The sequence below is a fragment of the Sturnira hondurensis genome, unplaced genomic scaffold, assembly GCF_014824575.4.
Source record: "Sturnira hondurensis isolate 20B ecotype Veracruz unplaced genomic scaffold, ASM1482457v3 Scaffold0013299, whole genome shotgun sequence".
NCBI classification, from domain to species: domain Eukaryota; kingdom Metazoa; phylum Chordata; class Mammalia; order Chiroptera; family Phyllostomidae; genus Sturnira; species Sturnira hondurensis.
Window position 1 is genome coordinate 8145633 of NW_028085930.1, and position 24179 is coordinate 8169811.

Consider the following 24179-nt stretch of genomic DNA (forward strand, 5'->3'; position numbering starts at 1 on the left):
GTACTTTATAAATGTTACCATAGTAGTAGCTGGAGGAGGTATAATACGAAAAGGACTAGTAAGAGGAAGAGGAAGAGGAAGAGATTTACACTTTTCACCTTGTTAACTGCCAGTGGTGATGCTGAGGGCTTTACTTCCATTACTTCATTCAATCCTTGAAAAACTCCTTGAAAGGATATTATTCTTTTCCTATTTTACAGATGAGGAAATTAAATGTTGAAGAAGTAATTTGTCCAAGGTAAAAAGAAACCAACAAAATTAGTAAGTGGTATAACCAGAAACTGAACCAATGTCTAACTTTAAAGCCCTCTTTCTTAATGATTATACTGTATTTAAATTGATCAGCTAATCCACAATTTTTAAAGTAAATCAAGTTTAGCCCTGGCTCAGTGGATTGAGCACCTGCTGCAAACCAAAGGGTTGCTGGTCCAGTTCCCAATCAGGTAACATGCCTGGGTTGCAAGGTCCCCAGGGGGGTACCTTGCAAGAGGCAAGGTACCCCCTGGGGATATGGGGGTATGCAAGAGGCAACCACACACTGATATTTCTCACCCTCTCTTTTTCCTTCCCTTCCCCTCTCTAAAAATAAATAAATAAAATCTTTAAAATAAATAAATAAATAAAGTAAATTGAGTTCAGAGCATTAATTTTACTATGATGACACTAGATTTAAAAACCTAACAACGGGGTTCTAGGAAAATGCTGGAATAGGAAACACCGGGAATCTATCTCCCAATATAGACAGACAACATCTACACTGGCAGAATCTCTCTATTTTGCATCTCTGGAGTCTATGAAAGGCTTGCAGCTTCCAGAAGGATTAGGGGGTAAATTGAAATTAATTTCAGTCAATTTCAGCTCTGGGCATAGAGCAGCAGCTACTACTTTCCACCCCTACCCTGACACCCCCCAACATACACACACCTTCACCCTCCAACCACCTCCCATGTCAGGCAGCTGTGCACATGTTCCTGGAGCAGCTGGCACACAGTGTATGGAAGCCAAGAGAGGCAAGCAAAAAGCACCACATCCTCCAAATATGGGGATCACTGAATGCTGCTTCTGATCATAGAGGTACATATAAAACACAGGGCTCCATCATTGCTACATCTCCCCCAACTGCTACAAACTCCTCCCCCTCCAGATGAAGTGACTTCCAGAAGATTTAAAAAGCCAACAACCATTTTTCCCCCTATTCATTTTTTTTGTTTCCCCTTTTGAGAACCAGACACTAAAGACAAGAACATTTCAAAGTGATCACACATATGGAGAAATTTAAAAGTCACTATGCATGCCAGGAAACCACAGTCTCAGAAATGATCTAAGACCTTAAGTTTACAGCTCGAGGTGATACCATGTGCAGAAATAGCCTACAACAATTCAAAAGAAAAAAGACAAATCCCAACGAAGGGGAAGAATCTGATTTCCAGAGTTACTATGTTATGAGATTCAAATGTCCACTTTTCAACAGCAACAACAAAAAAAATCACAAGGCACACAACAAAAGAGGAAAATATGGCCCTTTCGAAGGAAAAAAGTAAACCTTTTAAAAAGATGTAATGGTAGATCCATCAGACAAAGACTTTAAAATAATGGCCTTGAAGATACTCAAAGAACTAAAGGAAGATGTGGAGAAAGTAAAAAAAAAATGACATATGAACAAAATGGATATTATCAATCAAAAATTACAAAATCTAAAAAGAAATCCCCCAAAAACATGGAGCTGAAAAGCATAATAACTGAAATCAAAAATTCAGTAAGGGGATTCAAAGGATGATTCAAGTGGGCAGAACGAGAATCAGCAATCTTCAAGGTATGACAGTGGATACTTAGAATCTGAGACACAGAAAAAAAAAGATTGAAGAAAAGTGAACAGAACAAAAGGGACTTGTTGGGCACCACAGCCTGTACAACATACACATTATGGGCCTCCCAGAAAAAGAAAAGAGAAAGAAAGAAGTGGAGAGAATACCTGAAGACACAATGACCAAAAAATTCCCAAATTTGATAAAACACAAATATAAACACCAAAAATTTCAAACAAATGCCAATAGAATGAACTCAGAGAGACATACACCACAACGCATAATAACCAAAAGGCAAATCCAAAGAGAGATTTTGAAACCAGCAAGACAGAAGTGACTTAACTGCATACTAAGGATCAACAACAAAGATAACTATCACATTTCTCACTAGAAACTATAAAGGCCAGAGGGCATGATACATTTAAAGAAAAATAAATCAACCAAAAATCCTACGTCTGGAAGAAAACTGTCTTTCAAATGATAGAAATTAAGACACTCCCAGATAAACGACAGCTGAGAAAGTTCATTACCACTACACCTGTCCTGCAAGAAATGCTGAAGAAAACCCTTCGGACTGAAATAAAACAACACTAGACAATAACCTGAAGCCATATGGAGAAAACATTTCAGTAAAGGGAATTATAAAAACTAGTACTATTATAACTTTAGTTTGTAATTCCATTTTTTCTTTTCTATATGATTTAAGAGACTAATACATCTTTTCACAGCAACTGAGCCTAAAAGTTAGTATTACGGTAACTTTGGTTTGTAACTCTATGTTTTGTTTTCTACATGATTTAAGAGACTAATGTATTTTTAATTATGTTTTTGGATACACAATGTACAAAAATGTTGGGACATCAAAAACTGAAAAGAGGAAGAGTAGAGATGTAAAGGAGCAGTTTATGTATGTTATTGAAGTTAAACTGGTATAAATCCAAATTTAGGATGTTGTAACTTTAGGATGTTACATCATGAAGAATGTATACATCATGAAGAATGTATTCAGTAAGGGGATTCAAAAGATGATTCAAGTGGGTAGAACGAGAATTCTGTCTTGCTGTGTTTCATGAAGAAATACATTCTTCATGATAACCACAAAGAAAATAGCTATGAAATACACACAAAAGGTAATTAAATGCTCACTATAAAAAAATCAACTGAACAAAAAAGAGGCAGTAATGCAGGAAATAAGAAACAAAAAAAGCTATATGATATATAGAAACCAAATAGCAAAATAAAAGAAGTCCCTCCTTAGTCAAAATGGAAGGAAATCAGTCACAAAAAACACTGTATGATTCCACTTACATGATGTACCTAGACTAGGCAAATCCACAGAGACAGAAAGTCTACTGGAGGTTTCCAGGGGCTGGAAGGAGGGGGAATGGAAAGTTAAGTGCTTAATGGGTACAAAATATCAGTTTGGGGAGATGCAAATGATTTGGAGCTAGACAGTGGTGATGGTTCACAAAACTGTGAATGTACTTAATGTCACTGTATACTTTAAAAAGATTAAAACAGCCAATCTTGTTAAATATATTTTACAACTTTTAAAAATAATGTAATGTAATAATGTATATTACATTACATAGTAATAATGTAATATACCAAAATCTGTAAATTTTTAGTGAATTATATAATATCTGAATTTATAGCTCAGGAAAGTTGTTTTTTAAAGAAATCTAAGAACAAACTTTCTTAACCAAAAGCAACTGTGGTGCAAAGAACCTTCTCACTTTCCTCACACACCACACACACCCCAAAAAACTTGGATACAGCAGATATTTTTTGAAAATTGTGAAAAAAAGAAAACCTGTGTATCTAAGAATTTCTCACAAGGTTAGAATACTAAGACTGGTCAATCTTCTAAGGTCAACAAACACTTTATAAATTCTGTCACATTAAATGAAGACACATGAGCTAAAATGAGTATATTTCTTGCTAGGTGAACCAACATTATTAACAACTATGTGTTATGCACTAAGCTCTACCCAGTTTCATACTTTATCAACAACTCAACCTAAACAGCATACTCATCCGAGATGACACCCACTCAGAGTTGGAGAGGAGCAGCCACTGTCCATCCTAACTCAATTAAGCTTACCAGGCTGAACCAGTAAGTAGAGGCAACAAAGCGCCCACCACCTTTGCATTTACAAAAGCATACAGTATACACTTAATAGAGATAAACAAAAAACCAAAATTCAAGAACTAACTACTAAAGTACCAAATGACACAACTCTAGAATAACACACATGTGTAAACTGAACTCATACACCATTTAAAGAGCTGTAAAATTATTTCCAGCATAACCATACTGCATTATGAGAATTAAGCTTTTAGACCAAGGACTAACGACTCCAGAATACTATACAATCCAATCATACCTTGAGGGTTCTATATTCAGTTTAAAGCACCACTAGGATCTATGGAAAAGTGGTAACATTTCTGGAAATGAGGTCTTAAGAGGACTGGTAGAATAAATCAGGAATATTTGGCCTAGAGAATTACAAAGGATAGTACATAATCACTAATTGGATTTCAATAAAAAGTTTCTAGATAAATAAAGGACATGACAGGTACCTTCAAATATTTTAAGGACTATTATATGAAACACAGCATTCTGCCAAGATTAAGACCAGAGCTAGTGTCAACAGGAACAAGTACAGAGTCTCTTAATTACCAAAACTCTCCAGCAAATAACACTGGTGATTTTTATTTAGGTTAGGAATTTGGTCCCCTCAAACTCTAAGATCATAGGAATGGTTTCGCAAAGTGCAGGGAGATACCAGGAGCTCCTATCTACAACAGAGATTTTCAATCTTTCTCATCTCACGGCACACACAAACTAATTACTAAAATTCTGCAGCACACCAAAAAATATATTTTTTGCCAATCTTGACAAAGAAAATAAGTATAATTTGATTCATTCACACCAGACAGCTACTTTTGTGTAGGCTGTTGTCTTTTTCTTATTTGACAATCTAAGGGAAGAGGTCAGTGCCCCAGACTAAATAGTCAGGTATTGTATCTTTGAACATTCTTGTGGTACACCCAGCGAAAATTGCTGGCCTATGGTACTACGGTTTCTAACAATGAATTAGTAACTTGTGTTAAGGTAGATACTGTGAAAATGTTAACCTTCCACACTGAAACTCTAACTTCTACTACATGGACACAAAAAAATAGTGGCACAATCAAGATCCAAAGTAGATCAGCATTTAAATATTCCTCATTTGAAAAATTAAAAACTAGCTCAATTACAAATCATGTTCACAATCGCAATCAAAAATCTTATTTTTCTCCCATACTTACAATACCTGGGGATGAAAGAAGATTTTAAATGCTATTAAATATTTGTACACAAGAGCTAATTCTAATCTATTTTCAGCACAGCAATACAACAACAACAAAAAAATGCATTTACATCTGGAGACCAACAGGAATCGAACATAAAATAATCAACCTAACAAAAAAATAAAATAAAATCTCTTAAAGAACAGTGTAATTTTTAAAATTACTAAGTCATTTTAATAACTTTGTTTTTGAAAAATAAAAACCTGTCCACTGTTTTTAAGTGGTCAACCACTACAAAGAAGATTTACTCAGGGGAGTGATTTCAAGCACTTACACGCACAGCACCACACATGGAACAAATTCCCAAGTGTAGAACATGTAGAAGTGAGAGCTGTAACCAAGGAACCAAGGAAGTTGAACCCAAGGGAATGCCAGAGCACCGCTCCTTTCAAATGAACTATCAGCCAAAGCAATTCCATCTGTAGCTAACTTACAGCAAATCCAACCCTTTCAAAAAACAGATCTTCATTACAGATAAATACTGGAGGAAAAAAGTTACTATTTACCTCAATAAGGGTTTAAGAAGTTAAAATCAAACAGGATGTGGGAAGAACCTAAATTAGAATACGAACAGCTAGTAAATGAACCTAATATTTTTACAAATAACTAACAACCATATAGAAGTAGGAGGAAAATATTACCTAAATAACTTCAGTAAAGTGCAGATTATGACTGCACTTTAAAGCTCAAAACAAATATTGTACTCCAGTTTTAAAAAAGTGTTTCTCCCAGGGGAATAGGTTAGCAATTCTGAAGCTACTTTTGTGTGTGTACTAGGATTGAACAAGTAAGTAAACATTTTGTGAATGAGAACAAGGTTTCTCATCTTTGGAGCAGGAAGTAACAAAGAAAGGGAAAAGGATAAGGGAGAAAAAAAGACTGGAATAAACCCTGAGGTATGGGACTGGAACTGGCAGCATCAGTATGAACTCATATTTTTTATTTATATATACAGATGGATGGATAAGAAAATTTAAATATATGTATATGCATGTTACAGCATGTTAACTTAGTCGGCTATTTAGTTAGTAACAAAGGAAGGGAACAAACAAATGGAATCAAACAGTAAGCCTGACTAACCTTGAAGGTACAGCTTCACAGACTCTCCAGGGGAACAGCTGCATCTTTGGTCAAAGGGACATTAATCCCAATAGGAAGACTGTCTTTCCAATCTCCTCAAGGTATAACCAGCCACTCCCCCAGATTAAAAGGGTAGGGATAAACAGTGAGGGGGAAATTCCTGTGATGGGCACATACACAGCAGAAGCCAAGATGGCGTAGGGGAAGTCCTTCTACTAAGCACATGAGCAGTGGAAGCCAAAAGAAAAAGCAAAGGCATGAACAGTAGGAGCCAAAATGGTTACCATAAAGGAGAGGAGTCTAAACTAGGAAAAAGACCAGATGGAATAAGGGCTTGAAACCCCAGGAGATCCAGGAAAGGAACTGGATAGGGGAAGGCACCAGCACAGTCCCAGTAAGATTCAGGAGAGAGACTGCATAGTATGAAAGAAAGCTTACCCCTTCCCAAACTGAGGAAATACAAAGTTTAACAAAGGCCAGAGGCAGCTGCCTTCTCTCGCTTCAGCAGCTGCACAGGTGGAAGCACATCACCTAGCACAAGCTGGATGGGAACTGAGACTGTGTTGGACTACTGGAGCCTCAGTGTCAGGCTAATGGCATGGCAGCTCTGAGTTTTGGCCCTCCTCCTAAGCTTGGTGGAGCAACTGTGAGCCTGAGGCTCCAGAGCATGGGTTTCTTCTCCAGTGAAACAAAACTGAGCCACCTGGTCATGGATGAGCCCTTACTTTGCTTTTGCTCCAATAAATCTTGCCGCTATGCCTCAAACACTCCTATGCATGTATCCCTCAAATGCATTCCATAGAAGAATCCTATTTCCTCCAGCAACATTTTTATTACTATACATACATTTGCTAGCTCTATCTACTGAGAGGACCTAGAAACAATGACACCCCAACAGTACTGAACACACCTGTCATACAGATCATGGTTTCTAGGTACCATTCTCCAATAAAATGAACCAGCCTCTTTTTGAGAAATGGTTGATTCTGTGTCTGATGTAAACATGAAAAATACAACATGCTTCTGGAACNATCCCTCAAATGCATTCCATAGAAGAATCCTATTTCCTCCAGCAACATTTTTATTACTATACATACATTTGCTAGCTCTATCTACTGAGAGGACCTAGAAACAATGACACCCCAACAGTACTGAACACACCTGTCATACAGATCATGGTTTCTAGGTACCATTCTCCAATAAAATGAACCAGCCTCTTTTTGAGAAATGGCATGCTTCTGGAACATCTTGTGGTAACAGAAAGTAAATTAGTATTCACAAAATGATAGAAACATTGTAGAAAGGACACAAGAACAAATTTGAAAGCATTCTCAATAACCAAAGCTGAAAAAGTCTGAGCAACAAAGTATTATGATCTTAACCCATACAATAAAATAAATACCCACAAATCCATGTAAATAAATAATTGAACAATTAATGAACAGAGGGAAAAGGGCAGTTCTTCCTTAACAGTAGAATTCCAATTAATAAATGTAGAAGGAATGTTGGAAACAAAATCATCATTAAGCTAACGCCACATTAATTCTTGCTGCCAACCAGAACCAATAGAGGCAAAAACTGGCCTGCAAGGAGACACAGGATGTTTACAATTTCAGAGTACCACCCCACAACAGGATGGTATTAATTACAAAAGAATTATTATATTACAAAAAAAATTTATGTTTATTATTAATTACAAAGGAAAAACCAGGCAGACACCACCTTAACCAGTGATTACAGTTAACATAACCAGTTATAAGACATACTAATAATGGGTAAATAAATACCAGGCAAATCCAATTGAGAGACATTCTAGAAAAATAACTGACCAGTACTCTTCAAAAGTTTCAAGATTAAAAAAAAAGGCCCAGGGAACTTAACAGATGGCAAGAGAATAAAAAGATATGATAAGTAAATGCAAAGTGGAATGTCACACTGGATCCTAGACCAGAAAAAAAGACAGTGTATAAATGTGAATTTCTTGGTCCTGACTATTTACACTATGGCTGTAAGATTTTAACACTAGGAAAAACTAGAAAGAAAGTATATGGGGATTCTTTATACTAATTTTGCACCTTGATATAAATCTAAAATTATTTAAATTAAAAAGTTTAAAAGATTTTAGAATAACCTCTAAAAGTAAATCTTTTTTCTATAATTCAAAGGAAGTAAAACAATTAAGTTAAATACTTTAAGAACTGTTAAACAATTTTACCTAAAAAGAATGTTTTTTGATCAAGTTAAAAGGTGAACATAATACTCTATTTACTGATAGATCAATTTGTATAAATTATTCCAAGCCTGTCAACAATGTGGTACAAGAAGGAAGGAAGGGGGTATCATATGACATACATAGTTTTAAAATTTGTCCATTTTATCATACATTAAACCTGCAACTACTGTTTTTTAAAGACTTCAGCTAGCAACCACTATTTTACTAGCAACATTAGAGAAAAAAAAATTTAGGACTGTGGTCCTCCTTTGTTAACGATATTATACTTTCGCTGAAATTATGGACGAGCCAGTAATTCAACTGTAGAAACAGAGGATAGATTTCTTTATTCCTTCTCCTGGTTCCCCCACCATCTGCCAATAGCATTCATTTCATAAAGCAGTTAATTAACTGCTTGATTTCACTGGCTACAGTAAACAAAATCCACACGAAATTAAAGACATGGCCGTGGCATGCTTCACACCCTACTTACCTGACCTTTAGGTATAAAGGTATAAACCCTTAAAAGTAATATGTAGTTGGATACTATAAGCCACCAACTTTGACTCCTACGGGTTTAAGTTAAATGAGAACTTCTTTGCTGTCACAAAATATACTGTATTATCACATACATTATTTCCCATTTTAAGTGGTTTTCCTCAAAACTTAATTAATTTTCCTAACCAACTATTTTATTATGTCTAAATGATCTTAGTTTAATGTGGAAAATAGGAAGTTACTTCTAAATTTCAAGCTATTAATATAAGAAATACTAGTAAGGGTCCAATAGAAATAGTTCACTAAACTCAGGCACCTTTATCTATTAATTGCATGTTATAGATGGAGAAATTAAAGTATAGGGAGACTGAACTGTTTTTTTTCCTCTAAAAGGAAAAAGACAGCAGAAAGGGACTCCTTAAAAATAACAATGCCAGACAATTATGTACATGTAAGTAGACATTCAACACAGTGAGGTTATGACTAGAATGCATTTCCAAGGGAATGGTCCCTAGTATTAGCATTGAAAATACTTGTGTCCTGTCCCTAACATAAGTGAAAGAGCTTAGTGGCATGTCCACACTTTACAAAAGCAAGTAAAAATGTACCAGATATGCAAAAGAAAGCCACTTAATGAAAAAAAGCCTAATCAATAAATCTGACGAAGAGTGCTGGCTTTGGAGAGGAGTCTACTGGAAATTTTGTAAATGAATATAAAGGAAAAGGGCACTACATTCAAAAGGCCTGGCATTTTCAAAAACAAATAACTCAGAACACTTTAGGTCTCAATTTCAAAAACAGTAAAATTGCGTTCGAAAATTTTGAGAGCAGGTAATATTTTGAGTTTATCCTCACTGATTAGTAGGTAAAACTTTTAATCCAGATTTCAACAGTTTTGCCCTACTGCTGGTTACAAATCATGAAATACTCAAAACCTAAACCAAAGTACAGTCAAAATCACAACTGGATGAAACCACCAGACGAGCATTAAGATTACAAAAGCTAAACTATTATAGGTTTCCTGGGCATCCCATCTAGGCATCTCATGTCTTAGAAAAATATGTAAAGCCTTGAAATTAGAACTTAAGAGACCAGTGGCAAAAATAATTTCCCCAAAGGAAGGGGACTCAGCATTTCCTGAGCAGCTCTCTCCTCTCGCTCTCTCATCTTCCCAATCTAATCCTGACACACCTGAGGTAGAGTCATCATCATCCCTTAACATGTGAGGAAAACAGACTTAAAGGAGTTAACTTCCTTGCCTTTGATTAGACCAGTGCTTCTTAATCTCCACAACAATGACATTTGGGGCCAGATAATTCTTTGTTTGGTTGGGGTGGGGGGCACTGTATTGTGTATCACAGGATATTTACCAACATTCCTGGATTCTCCCCACTGGATGGCAGCAGCATCTGCCCTAGTTGTGCATAATCAAAACATCTCTAGACACTGCCAATGTCCCCTGGAAGGCAAAATCGCCCCCAGCTGAGAACCACTGAGTTACAGTGAGGAAGCCAGCATTTTCACTCAATAGACAACAGCTACATGCCAGACTCTATTCAAGCTGAACTAGGGACAAATGAGGGTCTTGGCCCTGACGAGCATTAAGACACACGGGCCCAGAGAGTCTGACCTTCAATACACTCCCCTTGGCCAGTCCCAACATCAGCCAACTCCTCTACCTGGTCAGTGGCACCTTCACTCATCCCCTTATGCTGGTTTTACAGTATGCAGTCATTTCTGAATCAACCTTTCCCCCTCCACTCCTCTTCATTCCCTGTATTTAGTTACTGCCCAAGTTCTGCAGGTTTTTCCTAGGAGTAAAATGTCTCTCTAATCCATCCCTACTCTCCATTCACTTCATTCTAATAATCGATGTAAACCCAAGTCTCCTCCTTTTTTCTACCAACAGAAGAAACCAGAAGACACTAATCTCACATGGCTCCTAAAATGAATTAAGGGTACATACATCAAGATACAATAACTGAACTACCAACCTCTCAGGTAGGGATGGGGCTGGCAGACCTCAAAGGCAGACCTCAAAGAGTGGCGCGTAAAAACCACATCCTTCTTATGCAGTGGGAAGGAAACTGCAACTTCCTATCTGATCTCAGATCCTTTCACAGCCAGATGTTAACTCTCAGTAAATAATTGCCCAGACAAGCATCAAGAAAAGGACATAGCAGAGATTAGTTTAAAGTGGCTTGTATGCTATTTCTGGCACTAGTACCGTGAACCACTTTTGCTGTGACAAGGGAATGCAAAACAGATAGAAGTGAGGCCAGATTCCCACAGAAAGCTTGAACTAACTAGTATTTCCGCCCCACGCATGAACAAACCCAGATGAAGGTAGATAAAGCAAACATTCCACTAGGGAAAACTCTAAAAGAGATGGTCAAACAAAATCTAGTCACAAAGGCACATATCTCAAATTTTCAATACATATGAATATATTGAAATACAGCAATACAGCACCAAAGGCTTATTAGTATTGAAAAACAAAGGCTGATTTAGGTGAGAGGAAATCCAGGTTTTGTTTTAAAGTTGATCTCTCCCTTAAGCAGAGAACAGAACTTGTATTAATGGTAATTACCATTTATACACTTTAATTAATTAATTACACTTTCTGAGGAAATGCTTTATTTACAGTTTTCAAAAACAATGTTCAAGGAAAGTATAATGAGTGATAGCCTAAATATTTCTGCTTTGGTTATTATTTGAGTTTTCCTGTAAAGGGCTGAACATCAAACAAAAGTACTGAGTGGCAAATATATTTAGTTTCAGGGCCCTACCGCTACTACGAGTTTATCAAGTTATTCCTTTTAAGCAGGCAAATAAATAAATTAGAATAATTTCCACAAAGATGCATTAATGTCTCTGAGTTTTCTAAAATAGTAAAGGATATGTCATGCTAAATTGCTGTATCTCCTCTTGGGAGACACAAGTTTAGGTCAGCACTTTCATGCAATGATCAAAAGCCAAGTCAAAAGACTTTACTTAAGCAAGGAATTATAACTAATTCCAGTTCACACAATTCCAATTCCAATTCACACATTCTTTAACATCTGACAGATTAAGGTATTAAATAATTCCATTATACTAAATAACAGCAAATCACATATTCTAATAACTGAAGCAGAAATGCACCTTGAATTTGATGCCCAATTACAACCATCTAAAGGTGATGTTTTTGACCCCTGTTATTACTGTCCTTCTCTGTTTACAACTTAAGGAAGCCTTGTAACATTTCACTTAAATTTTTTCTAAATACCTGTATCAGCCCTGGCTGGTGTATCTCAGTGGATTGAGTGCCAGCCTGCAAACCACAGGATCGTGGTTCGATTCCCAGTCAGGGCGCATGCCTGGGTTGCAGGCCAGTTCCCAGCAGGGGATTCACCAGAGGCAACCATACATTGATATTTCTCTCCCTGTCTCCTTCCCTTCCCCTCTAAAGATAAATAAATAAAATCTTAAAAAATTTTTTCCTAAATATATATATCAAATAAGCCTAGCCTAAATGAATCTAATTCAACACAATTTGAGTAATTTCCTTGTAATTCTACAATGTATGCCCTTGTCAACAGTCACATAAAGAAAGCCTTGAAGATGGAAGACATGAACAAATACACACAAATATCAACCATATAAATTCAAGAGGAAATGCATCAATTTAGCCTGACAAATATTTTTCCAAGAAATAATTTCCTGTAGGAAATAACAGCACTAATCTAAACTCATCCAACCAAATTTTACCTGCCTTTCACCAACATTTGTCTGTATAAAAATGGTAATGATTACTTTGTCACAACTGATGTCTGAAATCTTCATTACAAAAATTTGCCTTTTAACAAAGTAAATACAAGTGGACCCTTCGAACCAATCCTTAAGAGATCTTCAAGATGTTATATGTAACCCCAGTGTAATTTAAAATTCACCTGAACTAATTTTACCATCAAACTATGCTGTTCTTTCAAGTTTTAAGACAAAATTTAACCTTGTCAAACAGATTGTAGTTAACCAAGATCTCAAAAGAAAATCAGCCTTGAGCCCCAAGGGGTGTGTTCCCTAGGAGACCATTTTTATTGATACTGCTTCAGTTACTAGAATGGAATTCTGCTGACATTAAATGGAGGCTAAAAACACTAAGGCAGATCAAGTATTTTGGATTCAATAGTCAGAAGGCTACTGCACACAAAAAATCTCTGCAGCATCCTTCCTCTGCCTTCGATTACCACATTTACACAATGCTGCCACATACATAATCTTTTAGTTTCAACTCTTTTCTAGAACGTGATTAAGAACACTATTTTGCTGACAAACGGCAAATAAATAAATTACATTTTCCATACCTAAAAATATAAAATACTGTTATAACCTGGTTTCTTACTCCTACTTGAAGAAATACAATTAAGGTGGTTTCTCATCCATTTTTTTCCTTATACTTCTTCCAACTACCCTAATACATTCCTGAGACATTCCTAAATTATTAATAATTTGAATGTGAATTAAGTAACTATTTTAAAAAGTAAAGTATAAATAAACATACTATCATTTTTAAATGCTGGCCAGAGAAATTGGGGGAATTTATTCTAGACCTATTAGCTCTGCCTATAACCTTAAATCAAGCATGTCCTGAAATCTTGAAGATCATTATATGTTTACCCATTAGTAAAAGAAACATTAATGACTATTATTAAATAGTTTCATCTACATTAATTTTATACTGGTCTTTCTATGGGAGAGACCAATTTATTCCAACGGAAAAGTCCATTACCAGAAAAGAGAAACTATTTGCAAAATTATCCAGCTAAAAATATTTTTTCTAATAAGCCATTCCTTTACACACACAACTTTTCTACCAGAAAAAAATGGCCTTTGCTTGAATATCTCAGATTCCTAAGTGGTACGTGTTTAGACTTGTGATAAACATGCAAAAGGGAGTTCCAAAGGATGTGTATAAAATCCTAACCCACAAAGGGATGTCTAGGACCAGTCCCAGAATTCCAGGAAATTAACACTTCAAATGCTTCCAGTGACTGGCAGGAAGTACTATATTCATGAAGCATCCTGGAGGCTAAGGCTAAAAATTTGTCAACCTCTGCTGATCAAGTCATGGGAGAAAGGTCCAGAAGAACCAAAACGGAAGTGCCAGAGAAAATTTGTGTGAAAAAAGGACCCACATAAATGCCATTCGTTCCAACAACATAGACGTGGCAAACTACCTAAGAACTCTCATGCTCCTGGGAGCCACTATCAATGCTACCTTGTACTAACTAGAGTGTGGCTTACCTACAAACCTACTAGAGGATTTCGCTTCTGAGGAACAACAGCGCTCACTCACGCACGCGTTCTGTGTGTCAACCATGTTTTGGGCACCTCGAATACCAGGCTTCATTTATTCCTCACACCAACCCTCCCAGAGGGCTGTATTCCCTCTACAGACGGAAAGCCAAGAGAAGATGAGAAAGCTCAGAAGCTTGGTAACTCATCACATTTTTAGGATAGGAAAAAATAACTTGTCAGGAATCAAATCCAAGCCTGTCTCTTTCTACACTGGTCCCCTTGGTAAACCTCCAACTTTCTCTATGGGCTTTAAGCCACTACACTATAGAAAATTCTGTACTTAACTCCACCCAATTCTTAACCAACAGTGACAACTTCATGGAGAGCATTTTGGCCACTACTGTTTCCCTATTAGCATTCAGCTGTCATAACAGCAACATTAATGACTGGTGGTGTATTAGTATGCAAACACTGGGGGAGGCTATTTACAGTTAACATTTATTGAGCACTTAATATATGCTAAACACTAATAGATGCTTACAACAACCTCAAAAAGTAGGTTTGATCAATATCCTGATCTTATAGATGAAGAAACTGAAGCACAAAAAGCTTTAATACTTTACACAAGGCTAAATTATGTTAAGTGGGGATCTAGCATCCATATCAGGGTGCCTGACTCCACAGCCCATGTTCTTTAACACTAGCCTTCTCCTCCCTGAGAAATTTATAGTTTCTCATTTAACCCTCTTAACTATGTAAGCCAAGTATTATAAATTTATAGATAAGAAAACAGCCCTGGCCACTATGCTTCAGTTGGTTGGAGCTTCATCCCATAGTCTGAAAGGTCGTGGATTCGATTTCTAGCCAGGGCACATATGCAGGTTGCAGGTTCAATACCAGGTCAGGGCTCGTACAAGACAGCCAATCACTGTTTCTCTCTCACATCACTGTCTATCACATCAATGTCTGTTCTCTCTGTTCTCTCTCTCTCTCAAAGCAATGAAAAAAAAAAATGTCCTCAGGTGAGGATAAAAAAAAACTAGATAAGAAAACAGATTCAGAAAGGTGAAGTCACACAACTCCTAGTGGTAAAGGCATGATTTGAATCTATTTTTGTTTCACATCCCTAAGATGCTAATACATCATGTCAAATGAGGACACTAACTATAAAAAGGTAAGTGATAGTAATACTTACCTTTCAAAATGGTCAATTGCTTTTGAAAATTTCTACACTATATAGTTCTTTTTTAAAATGTTTAAGCGTGAAGAGAAAAACGCTATGGTAATGAGACTGACAAAAATGGCCTCTTGATTATTATGAGGCAGAAAACTCCCACAAGTGTTGGAAAATCTTATAATCTTTTATTATGAGGCCAAATCACTCTTACTTAGCCAAAAAGTAGAAGCCCAGTCAGCCACAAGGATACACCACACTCCCATCTCACAGCCATTCCCTCCCACCTCAATTGTGAAAGCAGCTCAAGTTTTAGATATTAAGATGCAATTACCGGGAAACAGGTATATGAATGAATGCACTTAATATTTTTTGTCTCCTGTGCAGAAAGGACTTGCCTTTCTTAAATCTAGAAACTAAAAGGGAAAGAGGAAAAGGCCTCAGAAAAGTGATTCTTCCATACCACCAGCCAATCTCACTGCTTTCAAATGCCGTTTCTAAACACCCGATTACACAGTGTAACTCCTCTGCAGTCACACACATTAGTGTCTTAGAAAACGTTTTCCACCAATTATCCATCCAAGTAGAACTCAGCAATTTCCCACATACCCAGAGGTTTCAGACGGCAAAACAGATTACTACATATAGAAACATCTATTTTAAAATCACTAGTCCTGCTTAGGACAATCACCCTTACATTCTTGTCAAGGAAAAGACAAATTAGAAAGCAGCCTGTAAGCTCTACTGCAGCACTTTTTACCAGATACTGTATAGATTTTTAAAACCAAAAGATACAAGAGGACAAATGGTAATTTGTAATTATCTTTTATAGCATCTCGCAGACCTGAAGGAAGAAAAAACAGTAACAAAACACACAAGTCAAAAGTCGGTCCAGAGAACAACTGTGGTTGTTTCAGGGGGGTAAAAAAAATAATTTCTTCAGTCTTCAATGCTTTTAAAAAATAATCAGTGCTGTGTATGAAAAGCATTAGACGTTTAAATGAGGCCGAAGTAATTAAGTAACACGTGAATGATAATCCAGTGTGTCCAAAGTGTGCAGTGAACAAACAGGTTCCACTGTCAACCTCCTAAATGATGTTTCGAAACAGGGAGGAACTTCAAAAGGAAATCACCTCATAATATTTCGTTAATTCCTAATTTTTTGCGTGTGTATGTACTGAAAAAAGTGAGTTTTTTCCTCAAAGCTGCATAGCATTTTTTTTTAAAAAGACGTTTTCTTTCTTATAAACGAATCCAGTCACATACCGTGTCAAGGCTTGATATGCAAATATACGGAGATGCAGCCTTTCTCTTCCCTCCCCATTTCCACTGTCTTTCTAGTAATTACTTTCAAATAACGGCTAAGATAACATAGGTGCAATCTGAAATGAAAACTTCCCTGCCGTTCCCTAAACTAAAAGGTTTGTCAGGTTAGCAGAATCAGGCTCAGTCACCTCACAAAACCTTATTTTCCGAAACACCCTATGTTGCCAAAATAAAATCTAGAAATCCTAAGAAAGCAATTATTAGGACACTTCACAATTAAACGAAAAAATAAAATCGGGAAAATAAAAAGGAAGGAAAAGAAAGACAACTTAAAAGCAAACCACCACACCCTCAACTCCGCGTTGCAACCCGTCTGCCAGGGGCCTTTACCTTCATTTTCCATTGAGACTGCACTTGGTTGGTGGCTACAAAGTCTTTAGTGTCAGCCACGGCCACACTGGGAATAAGGAGAGGAGGAAGACAAGGAAGAGAAGCCCCCGGAATCCCAGGCTGTCACCCCCGCTCCCGGCCACGCGTCCCACGGCTGCTCCCACCACCCCAAGCAGCAGCATCTGCAAGAGAAACCAGGAGAAGCGGCGCTGACGAGCGAGAGGGCGAGGAGGGAGCCCCAGACCCCGCGCCCACCCCCTCGCTCTCCCGCATCACCGCCAACTCAAGCTGGCAGGGCGGCGCCCAAAGACACCCCACCCAACCAAGGTATCCCCGGACGCCCCGTCCCTCAGGACCTGGAAGTTTCTGGAAATGGGTAATAGTGGTGCACTCCACAGCCCCAGACCCCCTTCCTCCGGGCAGCGGGAGACTCACCCGCGGGGCTCGCCGGGCGCCCCGCGCGCCTCGGGCAAAGAGGAACGGCTCGCCGATCGGAGGCGCAAGGCGAGAGCCTGATCCCGACGCGAGGAAAGAACGACGGGAGGGAGAGCGGGCGGACGGGGAGGGGAAGGAAAGAGGAGGTGAGGGGCCCTTCACGGTCGGCCCGGCCCGCTCGGCGCGGCCGCCCTGATCTGCTCCCGCCTCCGCCTCCTACGCTCTGCCCCTCCCCGCCGCCAGCCGCCCGGCACCCCGGCGCGCCCCGCACTCCCGGGCCCACAGCGGACCGAGCTTTGTCGCTACTACTTCCGCTGCGAGAGGCGCGCGCGCACGCGCACTCGCCGGCCCAGGCGGAGGCGGCGGAAGTGAAGACCTGGACACCATCCCTGAGTGGTGTCTGGTTGGGTGCCCAGTGGTCTGGTACCAGAGCACGCGGTCCCTGTGGCGGTTGCTCGCGGGCCCGCGGGGACGGTCTGCCCGTTTCTACGTACCTACCGGGCACGAGGATCGGAGACCCGCCCGCTCCTCCGCGCCAGCCGCGCACTCTAAGGAGGCAACCGCGGGGTCGGGACCGGCGGGCAGGCACAGCCATGATCGCTGTCCTCGGGGTGTTTGCCCTCAACAAGGCGACCGGGGAAACCCCTCCCTTGGGGTGGCGGTTACAGTCTCAGTAGGTGACTCGGGGACGGCCGAGGGAAGGGGCGAGTGATGAGAGGCACTAGTGCTGTTACTGGGACCTCGCACCCTCACTTTGCAGAACCCTGTTAACGGCTGCTTCGCTCTAACTGCGGGAGCAGGTCGTCGCGGGGCGACTTCACAGACTTCTGTCCTGATTTGGGGTCTGCTTCATTGTCTCTGTAATAGAGGGCAGAGATCAGCCTCAAAGGGCTCAAGGGAGGATTCAGCCTTTTTCATTGATTTAAAATGTGTGGAACCCCAGAAATTGGAACAACTTAGAAACTCAGCGACCAGAGATGGAAGCTGAACAATGGGCATTGCTTGCGGCCACTGGCTATTTCTTTTGCCGCTTGAATCTTTTGCCGCTTGAATCCACTCAGCACTTGATCCAGACTCGCAATAAGTGATTTTTGGAGAACATTGATGTTTAATAAACCTTGGTAAGCCAGACACATGAAACGTAGAACCGAAGTCCTCTCGTATCCACAGCCACTAGAGGGCAGGGTTTGCCGCACCCTCCTAAGAACTTAAGGGACCGCAGAAGACAAAGCTCTCCCTTATATGCTAGAAGTAGTTTTCTCCGTCAACCCTTACACCCATTTAAAAATTTTGTTACAAGGCCTTTATCTCAAGCCTTGTAACATATTCCAGTGTGCATGCTGACCGTATGTTCAACAACCTAAATAAACAGGTGGCCTAGGGTGCCTCTTGTCCTATGTTTTGTCCCAAGTAAGTAGTACTAGTCTAGGATCAAAAATTCTGACCCTGGCTGGTACAGCGGGGTGAATTGAGCATCAGCTTTCGAGCTGAAAAATTCTGGATAGCTTTCTACATTTATTTTAGGAAGCATTGAGATTTTATTCAGCGAGGTCACTTTTAAATTTTCAAAAGTGAAACTAAAAATTACCATGCAGTAGATTTCTGGTCTTATTAGGACAGAGTAAATCAAGGCAGGGAGGGGGAGGAAGATATGTCTCACCCATTAACTCAGCAAAGGTAAACCTGGTCCAATAAGATTGCCAGGTCTTCTTAACATCACAAGCAAAACTATGATAGCACAGCGGAGGAGCCTTTGAAGTTCTATATGTATCTTTACACTAGTTGGGAAAGACAGCCTTTGAAACTGTATATTAATCCCAAGGTCTGGAAGGGAGAGGAGGAGGGCTACCTAGAAACGGGCTAAAGTATATAAACTCTTAACCCCTGATGGTCAAAGCACTTAGATTAGCTAGGTGTCCACTTGTAGCTTTGGGCTCAAACTTATTAACAACTTTATGTCCTTGACACATGGGCCATTTGGACTACTGGGTTCCTGCCATTTGGACTACTGGGTTCCTACTGGTTTTGTGCTTAAGTGTATTTCATATATAAACATCTCATTTCCATTATACATGCTGCCTTACACCTGACTTCTCTTGGGAGCAAGGCAAGAACTGAGGCATGGGAGACCCCTGACTCTGCCTCTCTAGTCAAAGGGTTATTCTCTGACTCACCTTGCAAAATTTTTGTATACTTTGTGCTATTAGAAGCCTATGATTTTGTACAGTGAATGTACTATCACTTGCTCAATGTTGTAATCAATTTTAATGAACAGCAACAATATTAAAGACAAGGCATTTAAAGTAGGAATTGTACATAATATAGATATTACTTGATATTAGCATGATCTTACAAAATAGTAATTTCACTGTACAGAATTTGCTTCTGGATTGCTTTAGTTAGCTCAAACATTTTATCTAAGACAACTCATCGAAATTATCTGTTGCACCCTGCAATGCACCAGCATTAACACTGAATTCATAATTAACTGCCCCAAAGATTTACCACTCTATCATTGATACCTAAAATACCTTACCCCAGAATTTTACTTTTTGATTGCCTAACTTGTGAAAGCCATTGTTCCTATGGCTAAGCCAAAAAAAAAAAAGAAAGAAAGAATAAAACCAGCTTTGTCCAGGAGAACTGTTACATACTTTATTCTTAATTCCCTGTCAATCACCTCTCAGATTGCTAGGCCTGGGAGCAGTGAAAAACCTTAGAGGATAGCTGATTCAACCACCTAGCTGATCCTTGAGCCTTATCAATATATCTCTACAGACTGATCCTCTGTTCTATGCCTGTACATCTCCTCCACCAAGCTAACCAACATCAGTAGCACCAAGTTTGAATTCCTATGTACATAAAAAATAGAATGTACTGACATTATTCAAACCAGAGCAATGGGGAATGCTTGGTCCACAAGCCAGAAATTCTCTCCTTCCATCATTGCCTCCTCTTATCAGCTAACCTACGAGACTTCTGTGTAGCAATTTCCACCTTCTCATTTCAGGGAGAAACACGTGTATACTATATTACATGTACATACAAATGTGTATATACATACATGTGAGATTTTTATTTTTAGATATAGACATAATTACCCTTCTTTTCCCCTAAAGATTATTGTAAGGCTCTGATAGTGAAGACAGATTATATATTGAAAGCACTATTAAAGTGTAAGATTATCATAGGGAAACAAGCAAAAGCATGGTCTGTTAGCCAGCTAGAATGAGGTTGATGGCAATGAAATATATTTGTTCAAGATGTGTCTTAATTCTTTATAAATCAGTGCTTTAAAAAAATCTCTTCTACTCTCATCCTGAATATTTAGCCTACAAAAGTAAATGTATTTGATGCAAAATAAATGGTCATATATGAGCAAAAGAAGCAATTTGTCAAGCATCTCTGTTTGGGGGAAATATTACAAATAGGGAAGATTGAAGAAGAAAGAAAATGATATTCTAATTTTATACTGTGCCTTACACAAAGGATATGAGGCATCTTGTCTTTACATCAAATTTGATAGCCACCGTTTTTTATAAATGGATGATACAGGAATATGCGGTCCTTTAGAATTTGAATATTAACTTGGAAAAGATTAGCTTTATATCTTTTCACAGTGTCTTATTTTAAAGGCTATTTTAATATTGTTTTAAGTATCAAAAATTAATAGTTAAAGAATTTTTCTTAGCTCCTGGAAAAGAAGTCATTTTTTAAAGTCAGATACTTCAAAAGCATGTAAAGACATAACACTTTACTTTTATAAGCTAACCTACACCAACAGAACAAAAGAAGTATTTTTCTTATAACATAAAAGACATGCTAAGAGTCAAGTTTGGGGAAGTACAGTCTTATTGAAAGAAGTGTCATGTGAAATGAATGTCTAACAACCAGCTGTCAGAATTGCTGTAAATCTGCTTGGTTCTATGTCTTAACAGTGTTGGAAGACTAAAAATTGGAAGCAAAAAAAAAAAAATCACCTGGGCTGAAAAATGAGATACCCGTGTTTGGTTGGTTTTAACATACATTAACACCCAAATACTTGACAAATATTTATCAGCCCACAAAATTGCATGGCTTCAACACCTGCTAGCATTCTAAACATTAATGAAGCAGAAGAAATTAGAGAATTTGAAGTGTACTCCTTTAATATTTGTTTTTAAAGAAGTTCATTTCAAGTATGACTCGGTTCCCCCATTCAGTGGGTTCTCAGCCTGTAATGATACTTGGGATCCCTGGTGTGTACTGCCAGTCCCAGGGTGGAGATGAGGGTATGTGGGGGTGCTGATGAGGCTAAGAAAGGGAGGGAAGAAGAGCAAAGTGAATGTGAGTCTCATGTCCAAGAGTCAGCTCTGGACTTCATTATTTCCATGGAAAATAGACATCATGTATTCTATATTACATACATTCCAAGATTTGTTTTGAGATAAAAATATTTCCATTTAAAAGATGTTCTGTCTAGTTTTAAAACTAGCATAATTCATCTCTGGCCCCAAAACATTTTGTCTGTATTAAAGATGTAATAAAAACCTATGAAATAAGTGAATAATCTGGAAAATGGCCATCATAAACAAGTATCTGGTGTTGAATGAATAAACATAATTCCCCCCCCCTTTGACTTTGCTACTTGCTTCCTATGGTAAAGCTAAAGCTTCTACTTTCCTGTAAGGCAAAGAAAATTGAGAAAATTTCAAAGGTTTAAAATTAATTCACATCTCCAAACCGCAAAGGAGTTAGTTAGCTAGAACAACCTGATCTGAACAGGAATAAGCATTAATCATTTCAAGAAGTGTTAAATATTGAACACTGCCCAGAGCAGATGAAATTTCACACCCAGATTATAAACCCAGGTAACCATTTGAAATTAAAAGGTAATGTTGAGGTGGCTGCTACCATGCATGCAGGAAATTTTTGCCAAGCTTTGTGCTTTGGATTTGAATGGCATGTGTATCAATGCCTGACAAAATCAAAAGCACTGTAATTTTCTGCACATTTATCAGTTATTACCTTAAGGACCAAAGAATCTACCCTTCTTGGACAAGACAGCTGGGAGACTAGGTAGAAGCAACAGGCCTTAGAATAGCCAAGTAAGTTAAATTGCCACTGGCCAGTGTCTTCTACTAACTTGGAAATCCTTGCTGATGGATTAGTTGCCGTAATAGTTGAAACTATTGAATAGATTCCATATCATGTATCCTCACCCCCTACTGTGTTTGCAGTAATAGCCCAGGTCTCCTCCCTCCATGTAAATGTTTTCTCAATTTCACATCAGAAATATTTTCCTTCTTTCTTTACTCTGCTGCACACTGGGGTCTGAAAGAGTTTTGGAAATGGTTGCATTTCTTCAGACTTCCAAATGGTACATTTTTCATTGGTTTCTACCCCACCATTTTCTAGAAGTCAAATATTTTTTGCAAAGCTTTCATGGTTGCCTGAATTGTCCCATGTACATCCTCCCAGGCCCCCCTGCAGAAATCATCTCTCTCTACCCTACTTCCTATTGTGAGAACAAATGAGAAAAGAAAAAAGTACAAAAAACATTACTGTGGTAATAAATTGGAGATTCTCAGCACAGAAATTGCTTGACGAGGGTCCTGAAGCTTCCCCCTGGACAATCACGTAAACAGACCACACTCCATTGGGCATACTACCCAAAATGGGGGACCCACACCAGAGATGGTTTAGGTGGTAGAGGGAGGGGAATTGCAATTTGGCAAAATAGTTTGCCAGACAGATGATACAGAAGAGGAATTACAAACTCATAGGAAAGAGTTTTCGCAACACAACCAAGTTGTTAAAACTTTAGGTTAGACGTTCATCTCTACGAATATAGATCAGGTGGAAAATTAAATTAGCATTTACAGTATACCTTCAGGCAACTTTATTTTTGCTCTCTTGCTTTTAAAAGGCATTGTTTATATAGCCTAGTTCATAAGACATAAAAAGTAATTTAAGGTGCACAATATATTTGGGGGATTAGGAAATGAGGATTCTGGAAAGAAAGAAAGATAGCTTTCCATAGACCAGGAACATATAAACTGAAATACAAATGTGGGACTTGAACTGACCCAACCATTCCCCAGCTGAATGCAAAACTGTTCTCTAAGAAACTGCTACATCAACTACTGGGAATATTGGCGTTCTAAGTGAACAGTGTCTCACTTTACAATGTTTAACAGGAAGCTGACAGACTAGAAATGGCCATGAGGCCCTAAGAGGAAAACAAGAAGAACTGTTTTATTCCAAAGGATAAAGTGCACCCAGTAATGAACATTACCAATCATCTTCAAATACTCATTCCCCTCCAGAATCATTAGTGTCAGTTAGTGTTTCTCAAAGTGTGGCCCTCACTACTAGCAGCATCAGCATCACTTGAGAATTTACTAGAAACACACATTCTTAGATCCCCCCCCCAGACCTACCAAGTCAAATTCTAAGGGCTGCACTCAGCAATCTGTGATTGAATAAGACTTCCCCGTAATTCTGAATGCTTGAAAGTGCTCCAGCCACCTTATTACCTTCTTCTCCCTTCCTCCCCGTGGACTAGCCAATACCAAGAGCGACAAAGTAGTGAGGGTGAGAGGAAGCCAAGCCCTTCAATACATAATTACGCTAACAATTCAACCAATCCTGGCGCCTGTCCTATCACCTTACTTGCAGATAAAGGCGTCCTAATTGATAG

General features: G+C 38.6%; 1 protein-coding gene across 5 annotated transcripts in view; it reads right to left on the reverse strand.

The window, feature by feature from the left end:
- Positions 1-24179, reverse strand: part of ATP2C1 (ATPase secretory pathway Ca2+ transporting 1) — a 136154-nt gene that overhangs the window by 97941 nt on the left and 14034 nt on the right. Inside the window, exons 1-2 of one of the 5 annotated variants that reach the window (XM_037061292.1) lie at positions 17498-17589; positions 17063-17244 (exon numbers count right to left, since the gene is read on the reverse strand). The exons of 3 other annotated variants lie outside the window; for them this stretch is intronic. In XM_037061292.1, the coding sequence (XP_036917187.1) occupies positions 17063-17068 (6 nt within the window). In that variant the 5' untranslated portion in view covers positions 17069-17244; positions 17498-17589. Of the gene's footprint in view, positions 1-17062; positions 17245-17497; positions 17712-24179 lie in introns of those variants that run through there. One more of the 5 variants, XM_037061293.1, reaches the window with a different exon arrangement.